The sequence below is a fragment of the Thamnophis sirtalis genome, unplaced genomic scaffold, assembly GCF_051295495.1.
Source record: "Thamnophis sirtalis isolate CommonGarterSnake01/CBP01778 unplaced genomic scaffold, rThaSir2_p1.2 scaffold_6, whole genome shotgun sequence".
NCBI classification, from domain to species: domain Eukaryota; kingdom Metazoa; phylum Chordata; class Lepidosauria; order Squamata; family Natricidae; genus Thamnophis; species Thamnophis sirtalis.
Window position 1 is genome coordinate 36,520,444 of NW_028261386.1, and position 15,747 is coordinate 36,536,190.

The following is a 15,747-nucleotide window of genomic DNA, read 5'->3' on the forward strand; positions in this document are numbered from 1 at the left end:
CCCAACTAGTCTGGCTAGAAAATGATTTGGAAAAAGAAAAAAAAAAGAACCCTTCATCTTACAGCTTATGCAGATAATCTGTTTTCATTTAGTTATTTTATATTTCTCATCACTTTGGAGAGCACTGGAAGCATTTTTCCTACCCATGAAAGGAAGATGAACCAAATAGTTAGAAACAGTGTTTGTCAATGAAATCCAGTCATGAAGAGGAGGACTTCTCTCAGTTCACTGATTTATGGAAAAGGGGCACATTCTCTTTTCTAGTTCTGCCCACTAATGTAAGAATTAACTTCATCTTATCTCTTTACACTAGTTTGTTATGTCTGCATTATAATCAGCCAATTAGCTTTTATTCAGGTTTCTTCAGCATGAGAAGGAAAGGGATGATCAGAAAGAGTCATTCAAAGGCCTATTAATGCTCATGGATGGCTAAGAGACATGTGTTAATGCTGCAGTAGAACCAAGAGAAAGACTGGCCATTTGCACACACTACAAATGACAGCAAAATGTTACAGTCAATTAGATGTAAATATTTACGTTTTAAAATCTTAGTTTCAAAGTAGCTACATAGCAAGTGCATTTTTCCTACAGAATAGTGTTGCTACGAGACTTCAAACAGCAATTTATTTGGATCAAACATACACACAATTAACCAGGATGCCCATCTGTGATAAATGTCTCTTCAACACAGGCATTTTAAAAGCTATAAAAGAACTTCTAAAAATAATAATAATTCCTGAATGCCTTAACAAAGGAAATTGATGCTATGCTGACGCACATGCATTCAATGTACCAAAACTTATAAATAGAATATCACAACCTTATCAGAGAAAAAAACTTGCAATATTTTTTTAACTGGAAGTATTCACTCAAGAAACAGAGGATTTATAAAAACAGAGAAGCAGCATGCCAGAATATGAAGAAAGGTGAAACAAGTTTCTGATTATGAATAAAAAAACTCTATTACTGTCTACATAGTGTTTATAAGTCAACCCCCACTCCCCTGATCTTTTTGTCCCATTATCCATCCATTTCCATGTATTACTTACAAACAAATTCATGAATGGAAAGAAATTATTTTGCATCTGTTCTGCAAGGAACTAAGCTACTGGCTCTCTTCTACCTACCAAATGCTAGAGTCAGGCCCATCAACATCCAAGAGCAGGATAATGAAGTTCTGTAAATCAAATCCCGTTAACTCAAAATACAGCACATATTGCCAGCCTTACATGTAACTAGACACTGTGATTAACTGCTTCCTGATTCTGGCTTCTTTAGAAGCTTATAACCATAGTATTTGCTTGATCATAATGAAGTATTGTGCTAAACAATAGTTCATTTTAATGATAGATTCCTGATATAACTACAGAAGCTGGATCACATGTAATCTAAGCATATCCCAGACAGACTGTGTTCAATGCAACACGAGGCAATGTTTTATGGGGTTTTATGTTGTGGATTTTTAATCCATTCTGAGACACCTGGGTGTGAATTGGACAGCCATATACAATGGATGGACAGATAGATAGACAGACAGACAGATAAATAGTGTGGAACCAGCCTTGTTCTACTGTCTGATCAGATAAGGAACAGAACAGCAGCAAAAGGGTTAGGTACACAAGGAACAGCACAATTCTAAAATCATATATGCTTCAGACAGTAAGCACAAGGACACGTATCTTCATAAACATTTGAGTGAAACAAGGGTTGTGATTTCTCAAAAGTAATCCAATTGTTACACTCTATCTATAGCAGAGAGGTATACTGGAATTTAGCCAGGCATCTCTTTTCAGATTCTTAGTCCAGATGTTAGTAAGTGAAAGGTAATACAGTGAAATGCATAAAGCTAGATACGTGAAAGATTGTAATATTAGCATTTGTACTATTAATGATTTGGACCAAAACAGTGTTTGTATAATTTCTGTTATCCCAAGCCAGACCAGATGGCCAATGAACAATCAAAAATACTTTTGAAAGGAAGTTCTTCTAGAGAATGGTAATTTCCGGCTCCCACCCATTTGTGTGTAAGTGCTGTTCAAACACAATGACGAAATAAATGCTAAAAAAACAAGAAGAAAATGTAGGCCATTTGGGGGGGAAACTGCTTTGAAAGACTTTACTCAAAGTTTCTTCATAAAGAAATAAAAACAAGAGTTTATTTTTCATTAGTGATAGTTCTTTTTCCAATACTTCTTTCCCCCACTCCCATTGTCATTTCAAGGATGAATGTGCCATTCTGAAGGTTTTCAGAACAATACTTATGTCTCCTACTTGATGGGAGGCAGGAAGTTGTATTTTGGCCTGCAATTAGTTCCCACATTAGAGGTACATAGAGTGGGTATGATTAGCATAAAACTGGGCTTTGGTCATCTTTGGGCCATAAGGGCCAAATATGCCCACGTGACTAGTACTATTCTTATCCTAAGAAGGTTACAGAAAGCCATGATAGCTACCTATCAGAAAACAGGGCAAAATTGTTTCGGAAGATAAAAAGTCATCAATTCAAATTACAAGAAGGCAGACATTATTTGGACATCAAGAAAAAATATATAAAATATAAGAACTGTTCCACAATAGGATGTGGTGATTTTTGCTGGGGGTATTTCAACAAAGGCATGTTTGATTATCTATTGAAGAGCTATAATATTAGATTCTTACACTAAACAGGAGATTGGACTAGATGATTTCCAAAGTCCAGTCCAACACTTATATTCTGTGACTGCATGGTGATAATCTGAGAAAAATATGAATTTGAAATAAGAGAGTCTATTTATATGTAATGTATGCCAATAGAATGAATCTAAATGTAAAAATGTAAACTGGTTTATGATGAACTACTATGATAACTAATGAAAGATACAGGAGTGATAAGTTCTGAATGTGGGACAGATCATTTTTGGCAATCTCATGTTTGAATTAAGAAGGCACTCACAGCTCATACATACTTGCTCCAAAATACCTTGTTGCATTTGACTGTAGCATTAGAGAAACAAAATTATAAAAAAGGGTTGAATTACAAAATGTTTTACATGAATGTGAAATTTAAACTTGGTTGCTGAATATAGCAAGAGCGCTACAGATGATACAAGTAAAGCATACAAATGAATAATTGGAATGCTTAGGTATACCATTGAGCAGGGAACGAGATATACGCACAATGTTCCTTTCATCGCTTATTTACAGATAAATGTGCAATGAATGATATTGGTGATTACAGATGTGATGGCTGAGGAGTTTTTATGCAGGTGATGCTTTGCTGTCAATGGAAATTTTCTTTTATAGCAAATGTTAGGGTGAATGATCCACTAAGGAATATGCTTCTGAAAACTAACATATTAAAAACCAAGTCTGTGTTTAAGAGGAAAAAATAGAATGAATCATCGCAAGTCATAACTAAGTATAAAAATCTAGAATAAATCAGTAAATTAATGGGCTTTGTTATTTAATAAGCTATTGCTTATTAAAATAAGAAAACAGATAAAATTTTGGATATGCAAATGTTGGTAAAAATATACTGTAATGGCCAGTATGTTGTATGTTGCAAGAAATAAATAGTTATCAAGTGAGAGCTGGGTAAAAAAAAAGAATAATCACTATGAAAAAAGTATGTTAGATAGTTTGGCATTCAAGACAATGAATAAAGATTAGACCACAAAACAAATACACAACAGAAAAATGAACAGGTTGAGAAGAAAGAGAAGTCCAAAAAAGTTGAAGTGATGGAATTGTAATCGAAGTGCAGAAAAACTAAGAGATAAAAATCCAAAAAAAAAAAAAAAAAAAAAAAAAAGCAATGTATGAAGTAGCATATAGACAGAAACAAAGACAGAAAGACACAGAGATATATGGTGAAAAATATTGTTGTAAACTAGTTTTACTATGGTTCCTTTTCCTTTTTTTTAAATTTCACATTTTAATTTCTTTGGTTTACTATTTCTTATTCCTTTTGTATTTGATAGCTTAAATTGCCCCGTCCAATTCTGTATTTCTTTTTCTTTAATGGGAAATATTTGTAGCCTTCAATTTTCAGAATATAAACAAACATGTTAACAGGAGGGCTAACTTAACGTGCTATTTACAGTTTGAGGATATATTTCCTTAAGAATTGGCACTCAATTATATCAATCAATGTGGTTCTCTGTTACTGACAGCTTCCCAGTTTCTTATTTTTATGTCTCACTTTATTCAGATATCACCATGTCAAAACTCCTGGGAATTTTAAACAGCATTTGGACAGACATGTGCAAAGGGAACATGGAAGAGGCAAAGAGGGGCATAAGGATTTATGGCTAGTGGAGAAAGGCAGGAGGTTGCAGCCAGGATTGGAAACAAGAGAGGGTGACAGGACAAGACAGAAAAATAATTTTAAAAAGGAGAATAACAAGATAAATGATACTGGAGTTTGTTCCTGGTGGGAAGGACTGGGGGCAACAACAATTGAGGCACGTTTCTGGTAAGCAACATATTTAAGAAAAGGAGACCTACATGGTCATATATGGCCCTCTGATATGGGAGCAGAGCAGCTTTGACACAAGCAATTGTGATCTTATGCTCAAAAAGTTTTTAGATGATCTGAATCAAGTGACCCAGGAAATACAGCTTTACTCCAGTCACTTATTGCAGTGTTACAGTATCTCCTTCACAAAATTATCTATTTAGCAACATTATGGGTTGTAGTATACTATTACAAAATCATTTCACTGAAATATAAGATTCCTTTTTTTAAAAAAAATATCTTGTTTAAGCTGCACTGCAGGCTGCAGTCCTGAAGACAATAGATGGAATGAATCTTTAATACCTGCTTATGTCTCTGATAGTTTTACAAATATATCTTACAACTGAACAAACAATGGTGGTACTTTATTATTATTTCACTGATACTTCTTTATATTTAAATGCAAAATTAAATGATTCAGCATCTAAGGCATAGTAGCTGAGCAATTTTACTTTGGTAATATGTTCTTAAAATTAAAAAGATGGCCAACAAAGTGAACAAAACCTATTCAAGGTACAAGGTAAAGCAGAGATCTGATGTTTTTTGTACCCGTATCCTTTGACCTTGCTATTTTTTATTATCATTATTTATGGGATGGCTTCAACCTGTTGTTGCCTTTACTTTTATTGAAGGGGTTCTTTTTGTTTTGATTTGCTAGCCCCTTACAGCAGTGGGTCTCAACCTTCCTAATGCCATGACCCTTTAATACAGTTCCTCATGTTGTGGTGACCCCCAACCATAAAATTATTTTATGTTTTCCGTATTTTTTCAAAAGTATGTGTTTTCCAATGGTCTTAGGCGACCCCTGTGAAAGGGTCATTCAACCCCCAAAGGGGTCCCGACCCACAGGTTGCGAGCCACTGCCTTAGAGGCTTTTGGAATGAATGGCAGACAAATCTAGCAAATAAAATTAAATCTAATCCAATGTTTCTAGTTCTACTGGTATACAGAGATAATTAAAAAATAACTGTTATTTGTTATCAGTTAACTGTTTTAAAGATTTGAAAAGATTCCTTACCAGCATACATGTGGAATGTAAGTCTCTCAATCAGTTTGACAACAGACCCTGCCTTAATAATTGGGATTCCAGATTTGGGCTGCATGTTTTCTTCAAAAACAATATTTTCTGTAGAATCAGGTTCTGCAAATCTATATAGCTCAGGACTTGGAAATCTCATCTGCTCCTCTTTCTCTTCTTGCAACATTGTTACATCTAACATGCGTTCCAGAGTACTTCTGTACTGTAAAGAGATCAAGGCTGCCATCCAGTTGTTCTTCTCTTCAGCTGATTTAGCAGCAAAAATAACACTGTTCTCATCTTTCAAAATGATTTCAAAAGCATGCTTGTACTCGTTAGTATTATCTTTATCATTGATCTGTACCTTTCGCATAAGAAATTTCTCTTTCAGACGATATTCTGCATTGCTAGCACCAGGCAGTCTTGGTTGCCCATGATTTGACTTACAACAAATCATCAGACCATCAAAGAGAAATATATGTCTTTCATGCTTGGCACCCACACGTGTGAGAGTTCCCTCCATAATAAATTCATTACAGCACTGTCCAATGTCTTTTCCTTCCCAGCCATCAATATTCTTCTGGATCTCGTTCATTTTCTTGATTGCTAGTTGCTTCCCCTTCATTTGTTGACTGTAGAATCGGCATGCAGATTCACTTTGAAAGATAAGCAAGATATACTTATTTATACAGTAACAATCACATATTGAGCATAAAAATTAGCATGTTTGTTGACAACTAATGTGGAAAAGAGTTTAATAGGATCTAGAAGATGATGCTAGAAAAGAAATCAGCAAGTTAGCTTCAACTATATGCAGAAAATTTCAGATCTGAAAGTGCTGTCATGCTTAAAAATGTAATTGACAAATCAACAGATTCCAGTTAGACTTATTTAAACTGTCAAGTAGCAACTAATATTTTATTAACAAATAATAATATGAATATTACTTTCCATTCTTATGTATTATATTCACCATGTGCCCTAAACCATTACCAAATCAGTTAGTACAAAAACCGTTAAATGTTCTAAATTAATCTGCAAGATATTTTTGCTTGGATAATAGTTAATAAAAAACTATTTTTTCTGTCTGCTTACCAGTGGAGTCTCAAGAAGCATTTACTAGAAGCATGAAGGCAAACACAGATACAACTTTAAAACAATAGCTATCCGGACTTTGATGTCACTTCCTCTGAAAAATCATTGTTGCAAACTACTTTGTTCGTTGTTCACTAAGAAAGGAAACTGAGAAATCCAGATCTACAGCGCAGTGCTCCAGGACTAAAAAGTACGGAGAATACAGAAGTGTATTTACCTAAGCCTCCTCTTTGCAAGACTTTTGGAGCAAATTCTTTCCATACTACTCTGAAGATTAAGCAGGGCTGTAATTGCTTGCTTCAAGCACTCTTTATCTTCTTCATCTTCACTCTTCTCTTCTAATTGCTATGAATAGAAGAACAATTTATATGTATAAAATCTTACAGATCAGTTTTTATCTTTCAGAGGAAAGCATTTCTTTTTGATGTAGTTATGTTTGTAATAACCTAACAAATAATAATGCTATGAGAGGAAAAGGATAATTTATCTACATAAAATTTCCTGGTGTTTATATGGAAAAATCAATATTCTTCACACAGCACTGCCAGATACAGCCTTGAGAATGGATGAAAAATGAGCAAATCTTTCACTAGACCAGTTCTTTGTTGGCTCTCTGTCTCAAAACAATATATAATCAGATGAGCTGCTTTTAATAGGCCAGTTTGAGGTGGTGCGACTTACAGGAAGTGAGAGATAACATTGACAAAGGAAAGGAATGGAAGGTAGGCAAGGAGGAGAAAACAGCACTGAAACCCTCTCAATTCACTTTGCTTTAAATCTTTTTCCAAAATAATAATTTTATTAAAATTGTATTGATAAAAATTATACCAACTGAAAAAGAAAAAATAGAAATTATAATTTTCTTTGCAGAAAGAGAAAACAAATAAGAATATAATAAAGATTAAAAAAGAACTATATAAAGAAATGACTCATGACTCAGAAGATTCATAACAAATTTTACTAACTTATCACCTTTTCTTAAAATACAACAAATAAAGCAAATTCCTAAAATCTTGAACTTTCAGTCCTGATCAGCTAAAGACCATTAAAAATTATCAGAGACGACATATGTATCTTAGTGTTGATCCAAAAAGCAATATTTTACTTTTAATAATCTTGATCATTAGTCCTTTCAAATCATGTCCTAGACCTAGAACTGGATTTTTTTTCATTTTTTCCCTCACAAAATTCTTTAAAGGTTTAACTCTTCTGTAAATCCACCATAGGAAAATAAACCAGGTCAGTCTCCTGATTTGTTATTTTTATATCTCTTGTCATTATTAAGACATTAGCTACTGTAGATTCTCTTGTATGTTCATCCTTTTTCACATCATTTTTGCAGAGTGTCATTTTTAAATCCATTTTCAGATCGGTCTAGTTTTGTCCAGTAAAATATGTTCCTCCTCCATAACATCTTTTATGGAGATAGTCTATTTATAAACGCAGAGAACTCTTAAAATTAACTTTGGATCCATTCTCCAAAAATATCTGTCAATATGTCTAATGTTAAAATATTTTGCCTCATTTTGTATTAGTAAGACTAATTTAAGTGTAATTTAATTGTAAGTTTCTTCCAATTCCCTCTAATGTTCAATCTTCATAGTCTCATCCTATGTTTTTTCCTGGAATTCAGAACAAAAGCATTTTCCAACAGGGAAAGGGGGGCCTTTGCCCAAGTTCGTCTGGTGCACCAATTGCGGCCCTATTTGGACCGGGAGGCACTTCTAACGGTCACTCATGCCCTTGTCACCTTGAGGCTGGATTATTGTAACACGCTCTACATGGGGCTACCCTTGAAAAGCGTTCGGAGACTGCAGTTAGTTCAGAATGCGGCCGCGCGGGCAATATTGGGTGTGCCGAAGTACACCCACGTTACACCTGTCCTCCGTGAGCTGCACTGGCTACCAATTGGTCTCCGGACTCAATTCAAGGTGTTGGTTATTACCTTTAAAGCCCTACATGGCTTAGGGCCAGGATACCTGCGAGACCGCCTCCTGCCACATACCTCCCAGCGGCCAGTAAGATCCCACAGATTGGGCCTCCTTCAGATGCCGTCAGCCAAACAGTGTCAGCTGGCGGGCCCTCGGAGGAGAGCCTTCTCTGTGGCGGCTCCGACTCTCTGGAACCAACTCCCCCCGGAAATGGGGACCATACCCACTCTCATGGCCTTCAGGAAAGCTGTAAAAACTTGGCTGTTCCGGCAGGCCTGGGGCTGTTGACCTCACTGTTGAGGTCCAGCCCCAACTAGAATGAATGTATGTGGGTGTTTGTTGTTTTTAAATTGTTTTCTTTTATCGTTATGTGTTTTTTCTTATATTTTTTGTAAGCGGCCCGGAGTCCTTCGGGATTGGGCAGCATATAAATATATTTAATTAATAAATAAATAATAAATAAATAATAAAACATGATGTGAAATGGTTTTAAAAAATACTTTTGTTTCTCCAATCATCTCTTTATCACTAAAGGTAAAGGTTCACCCGCACATGCGTGCTTGTCATTTCTGGCCCTAGGGGCGGTGCTCATTTCCGTGTCTAAGCCGAAGAGCCAGTGCTGTCCGAAGACGTCTCCGTGGTCATGTGGCTGGCATGATTCAACGCTGAAGGCTCACAGAGTGCTGTTACCTTCCCTTCCCTTCCCTTTTCGAATTGCTAGGTTGGCAGAAGCTCTCTCTCTCTATCCCTTTATCTTCCTACCTACCTAACTACTCTCTCTCTCTCCCTACTTACTTACTGTATTTCCCTCTCTTTCTCTCCCTCTCTATCCCTCTTATCTACCTACCTACTTTTTTTTTTTAATTTGCCTCTTCAAAACCTTGGTGCGTCTTATGCTCCAAAAATATGGTAAGTCTAAATAAATAAGAAATAAACTCTGAATTTATAACACTGATAAAAGTAACATTTAGCAAATTTTGAAGTCTTTAAGCAACAATAAAAAATAGAGTCGAATTTAAATTTTAGTTAATATGATACAAAACATAATGAGAAACAGCCTGGTTATACATGAAGAGAACACTTAAATTTTTCTTCCTCATTCCCTAGTTTATGAATTCTGCTACTGAACTAGCAGTATCAAGCTCAACATACAAATTGAAATTCCTGAAAATGGAGACTTCTTTGGGGATATACCCCTGGCAGTTTATTGAAAACGTCATAAATATTAGATGGAATTATTTTTTCTTACCTTTAAAAGTTCAAAATAATGAAGACAATGGTAAACAGGTACTAGTAGTAGCCTAGGTAAAACATACTGAACCGCTTCTTTAAAACCATATCCAATTGACTGGAAATGTAAAAAAAAAAGTATTTCAGTGTCACCCGTAAGTCTTATGATACCTACAATATCCATTATATAAATGCATTACTTAACATACCTGCAAATAGAAGGCTGCTCCAGGCTTTGACAACTGGCTAAGAAAATGATCATGAAAGCCAGTCCGTAAAATATCTTGGGTGTATGATTCATAAGGATCAAATGCTAGCTCCTAAAAAAAGAGTTTGGAGAATATTTCAACCATCTCATTGCTTCAAATTATCATATTAATATGCAATAAAATACAACACAATAGCAATGGAAGGGACCTTGGAGGTCTTCTAGTCTAACTCCCTGCCTAGGCAGGAAACCCTATACTGTTTCAGACAAATGGCTATCCAACATCTTCTTAAAGACTTTCCAGTGTTGGGGCATTCACAACTTCTGGAGGCAAGTTGTTCCACTGGTTAATTGTTCTAACTGTCAGAAAATTTCTCCTCAGTTCTAAGTTGCTTCTCTCCTTGATTAGTTTCCACCCATTGCTTCTTTTTTTAAAATATTTTATTTTATTTTCAGACAAACACAAACACACAACACATATAACATAAAAGCCAATTACACACAGTGTGTTGATTGGTTACAAAGTCTTTCTGTGTCCTTTCCATAGTCCTCACTTGAATTTTATCAAAATTCACATATTGACAATTAAGGTATCTTTGTCTACATTGTTATTATGCTTCCTACTATTCTTAAGTCATTCAATCATTTTAGCATTGATAACATTCTCTAATAATTTCCAATTCTATGTTTTTTCCCCATTATTAGTATCATCAATCTAATATACTTGTATATAAATTGATATAATTATTAAACATTCATTAAGCCTAGCTATAATTACATCCTTTCAACATAAGGAATATTAAATTTAAAGTAAATTTATATTATGACATTTTTTTACATCATCCTGAAATCATCCAATGATATTACATCTTTATATTCTATTCTATATAAAATTGTTTAACTTTTATAAAAAGGCTTTTCAACATCATCTCCATATCCTCACTTACAGTATTGAATATATCATATTATCAATCTAGTATATATAAATGCTTTATTATCATTATTAATCATTTATTTGACTATAGCTATTATTATGTTGTACATAGCACTCAAAATTTAACTACATTTAACTAAAATTTATTGTGACATTTCATTTCATCCTGTATCCTTCCAGAGATAGTGTAGTTCAATATCTTTTGCCACTTGTAAAGTTTGTATTCTAAGTGTTTTCTTGATAAGTCTTTTGTGGACTTCTCTTAAGAACTTGTTGTTCATTGCATGTCTTATAAGAATTTGAAACCCTCTATCTGCTCTTTTTATCAGCTTAATTTTTGTTATCATTAGTGCTTTTGCCGAGATGACTCTCATTATTTCTGCCAAATATTATCTCCTTTCTTCATCTATATTCTGACATCCGAAATGAAGTTCCGGTTCATCAATTTCTCCTTTCCATATTTCACACTTGTCATTTCCCTCCACTCTCAATTTACTGTCAGTGTCAACAATTTTCTTATCACTTTAATATGTCTGTTATTTTTTCAGCTCTGTCCTCAAACTTCATCGCTGTCCCCGTACTTTCTGTATTTTGATCTATAATTTCAAGTCTCTCTTCAATTCTCTCTGTAATTATTAAAACTTTTTGAATTTCTAAAAAAATTCTTTCCAAAATTAGTGCCTTTTCTTCTTCACGTTGTGCCATTTTCCAGGTTATAAACACTGCCAAAACATCCAAGACTTTTTAGGTCAAACAAATTCAGTGGAGTTTTTCAAATCAAAGTTTTCTCTTTCCTTCAAAGGAACACCTGTATCAACACAACGTTTTCCACTGAGTCTTTCAGTAAACAAAGCTTATAGCTTTATCAGATATTGCCAAGCCTCTAGCCACTAGATAGCAGTGTTACCTCTTTTCCATCTGTTTCTGACTCTCTGTCCAAGAGAGGAAAAGAAAAAAAGTGTAAAAATTACGCTCCGTCCGAGCGTTATGAGAAGAAGCTTTTAATCCACGAATACAAAAAATGGAAAAAGTATAGAGGAAGAAGGAAAAAAGACAAGTCCAATTTAAAAGTAAGAGGCATTTGTAAAGAGTCCATCCATAGAAAACAAACAAAGTTAAGGTAGAAAAGATAACATGATCGTCTTAAACCAGAGTTAATTCACCGCTTATTTTCTTCTGTCTTCAATTTTATTTTAAATTCCAATTCTTTTGGGTTTTCCCTTCTCTAATAATTTTTTTTCTCACCAATTAGACACCATTCCTGTAGTACTTCTGTTTCAGAGGCTTGTCCCAACCGTCTGCAGCCATTTTGTTTGCTTCTCTTGTAGCTGGCAAAAAGAGCTTTTTCCTGGATCAATCAGGAGCTTTGCAATGTCCCTGAGATCGGCAGGACATGCTCTTCTCTATCACTGTTCCTTCAGAATAGTTTAGGTTCAAAAAGATCGTCCAGGAACAGAGATATTGACAGCAATTCTGGAGCCCAAGATTGCATGTCGTGTTGTTGCGACATCAAACCCCACCCTCCTACACTCATTGCTTCTTGTTCTACCCTCAAGTGCCTTGGAGAATAGTTTGACTCCCTCTTCTTTGTGGCAACCCCTGAGATATTGGAATACTGCTATCATGTCTCCCCTAGTCTTTCTTTTCATTAAACTAGACATACCCAGTTCCTGCAACCGTTCTTCACATGTTTTAGTCTCCAGTCCCCTAATCATCTTTGTTGCTCTTCTCTGTACTCTTTCTAGAGTCTCCACATCTTTTCAACATCGTGGCGATCAAAACTGAATGCAGTATTCCGAGTGTGGCCTTATCAAGGCATTATAAAGTGGTATTAACACTTCACGTGATCTTGATTCTATCCCTCTGTTTATGTAGCCTAGAACTGTGTTGGCTTTGTTGGCAGCTGCTGCACACTGCTGGCTCATATTTAAATGGTTGTCCACTAGGACTCCAAGATCCCTCTCACAGTTACTACTATTAAGGAAGGTACCACCTATACTGTACCTGTGCACTTCGTTTTTCTTGCCTAAATGTAGGACCTTACTTTTTTCACCATTGAATTTCATTCTATTAGATAGCGCTCAATGTTCAAGTTTGTCAAGATCCTTCTGTATCTTAAGCCTGTCTTTGGAGTGTTGGCTATTCCTGCCAGCTTGGTGTCATCTGCCAATTTGATGAGTTCCCCATTTATTCCCTCATCCAAATCATTGATGAAGATGTTGAAAAGTACTGGGCCTAAAACAGAGCCTTGGGGTCCTTCACTGCATGCTTCTCTCCATGTAGATGCAGTTCCATTGAAGACTACACATTGAGTGCAGTTGGTCAGCCAGTTACGAATCCATCTTGTGGTGGTGCTGTCCAACCCACATTCTTCTACTTTATCTAGTAGTAGGTTATGGTCTACCTTATCAAATGCCTTACCGAAGTCCAAGTAAACTATATTGACAGCATTCCTCTGGTCCACTAATTTTGTCACTTTGTCAAAGAATGCAATAAGATTAGTCTGGCATGATCTGTTTTTGACAAACCCATTTTGGCTGTTGGCTATTACTTTGTTTACTTCTAGGTGTTTGCTAATTCATTGCTTGATTATCTTTTCCAGAATCTTTCCTGGTATTGAGGTCAGGTTGATAAGTCTATAGTTTCCTGGATCTATTTTTTTTTCCTTTTTTGAAGATGGGAACCACATCAGCTCTTTTCCAGTCCTCTGGCAGTTCCCCGGTGCTCCAGGATCTCTGAAAGATATAGTTCAGTGGTTCTGAGATCTCATCTGCCAGTTCCTTCAGAACTCTGGGGTGTAATCCGTCCAGTCCTGGTGCTTTGAACTCGTCTAGGGTAAACAGGTGCTCACTTACCATTTTCTTCCCTATTTCAATTTGTGTTCCTAATCAGATTTTTGTGGTGCTGTTTTTGATAGGTTAGACTGTTTTATCCCTTTGTGTAAAGACAGATGCAAAAAATGAGTTAAATAGTTCTGCTTTCTCCCTATTGCTTGTCACCTTCCTGCCACTTTCTCCCAGCAATGGACCAATTGTTTCCTTAACCTTTTTTTTGTTTTTAACATGTTGGAAGAAGCTTTTTTTGTTATTTTTTACTTTTGTGGCAAGCTTTTCTTCATTGTGAGCCTTAGCTTTCCTTATTTCATCTTTACAGGCTCGGGCTATGTGCTGATATTCTGCCTTAGTTATGTTCCCCTCTTTCCACTTTTTATACTTAACTTTTTTGTCTTTCAATTTCATTTCATTCAATTACATTCAAACGCTCATGATTCATATATCATTGCTTTAAATTAATCAAACGATATCCCTGTATTGACAAATATATATTATTTATATACAGTATTTAGGTAGGACGTATTCAATGTATTGTATATATTTTTATTTCTACACAAAAAGTTATTGGTGTTTTTGTCTTTCAGTGTTTACAGGTTGTTTACAGTGCTCATGTTTACAATATTTTAAATTTAAAAATCTGAAATTATAATACATAGACAAATAGTAAACATAAAGCTTTATGAAAGATTTCAGATATTTACTAGACATTTTCCAATTCCAACAGTAATCAATTAAAAAAATATTCAACTAAATTTGGGTGGAGGGTCCAGTAGCAGAGCAGAATGTGGGAATTCCCTTGATTTTTCGGACTTTATATAAGGAGTATATAAGAAGGAAGAGAATTACTGTATTCCGAAGTGATGACTTCCTCCAAAAAATGTGCATATAAAGAGGAATGATTCTTATGCTTGTGTATTTAACCTGTATCTTCATTGGAACCGCAGTTACTCTTAAGTAAACATTGATATCTGGGCCCTATATGAATATGTCGATGCATTTTCCTTAGTGACAACATGACTCACTTATGTCATTTCTAGGATTATTTTATTTCAGCTCCTGCTAGCAATAGCAATAAGACTTAAATACTGCTTTTCAGTGCTTTACAGCCCTCTCTAACGGTTTATAAAGATAGATAGATAAATACAGGCAGTCCTTGCTTAACAACCATTTGTTCAGCAGCTGCTCAAAGTTACAGCAGCACTGAATGAATTGTACTGATGCCCAGTTTCTGAAGTTACGATCATTGAAGCATCCCTGTGGTCATAGTTGACCACTTGGCAGCTTACCCACTCTAATGACTGCAGAGACACTTTAAATCCCCTCACCTGCCTATCTCTGAAGTAAAGGCCTGGGAATTTCATCAGTTTCACCTAGCTGCCACTTGCCCCTGGACCTCTACTTCAGTCCCAGTGCTGCCACAGCCAAGGAGTGCCACCTCAAGCCCCACCCTGTGGCCAGTCATCCCAGTGCCAAAACCCAGCCACCCTATGGCCTGCATGTGAGTTGAAGATCAGCAGGCACAATCTTTTCATGACTGTTGGAAGGTCTTATAAGTTTTCTGAAAGCTTTACAAAGCATTGTGAGAATGGTGTGAGTGGCATTGGGTAGAAGGTCTAGCATAGCCAGTAGCTGCCTTGCACAGGGTCAGGTGTGACTTGTCAATACCAGCAGCAACATGGTGACAGTCAGGTGGGTGTGATAGGGCCAGGGATTGCAAGGAAGTGGGGACAGTTGAGGCCTTCTGTTGTGGTGCCTGGGCATGGCATGGGGCTTGAGGTGGCACTCATTGTCAATTCCGGAGGTCCTAAGGCAGGAGTAGAGGACCAGTGGTTGTAGTGGTGGTTAAGCTGCTAAAGACTCTCGACCTCTTCTTTGGCCTCAGCACCAAGTTATGCTAATGTGCAGAGAAGCCAAAAGGGCTGAGATGGGAATGGGAGATATGTGAGTGGGAGGAGAGAAAGAAGAGGCAGTCCCTTACCTCACTGAGGCTCAGGCTGAAAAG

At 36.0% G+C, this 15,747-nt stretch overlaps 1 protein-coding gene across 1 annotated transcript in view; it reads right to left on the bottom strand.

Annotated features, from left to right (window-relative positions):
- SOS1 (SOS Ras/Rac guanine nucleotide exchange factor 1) overlaps nt 1-15,747 on the bottom strand; it is a 51,203-nt gene that overhangs the window by 20,255 nt on the left and 15,201 nt on the right. The window contains exons 7-10 of the mRNA XM_087717602.1: nt 9,979-10,089; nt 9,789-9,887; nt 6,826-6,953; nt 5,514-6,169 (exon numbers count right to left, since the gene is read on the bottom strand). Coding sequence (XP_087573728.1) covers nt 5,514-6,169; nt 6,826-6,953; nt 9,789-9,887; nt 9,979-10,089 — 994 coding nt within the window. The remainder of the gene's footprint in view (nt 1-5,513; nt 6,170-6,825; nt 6,954-9,788; nt 9,888-9,978; nt 10,090-15,747) is intronic.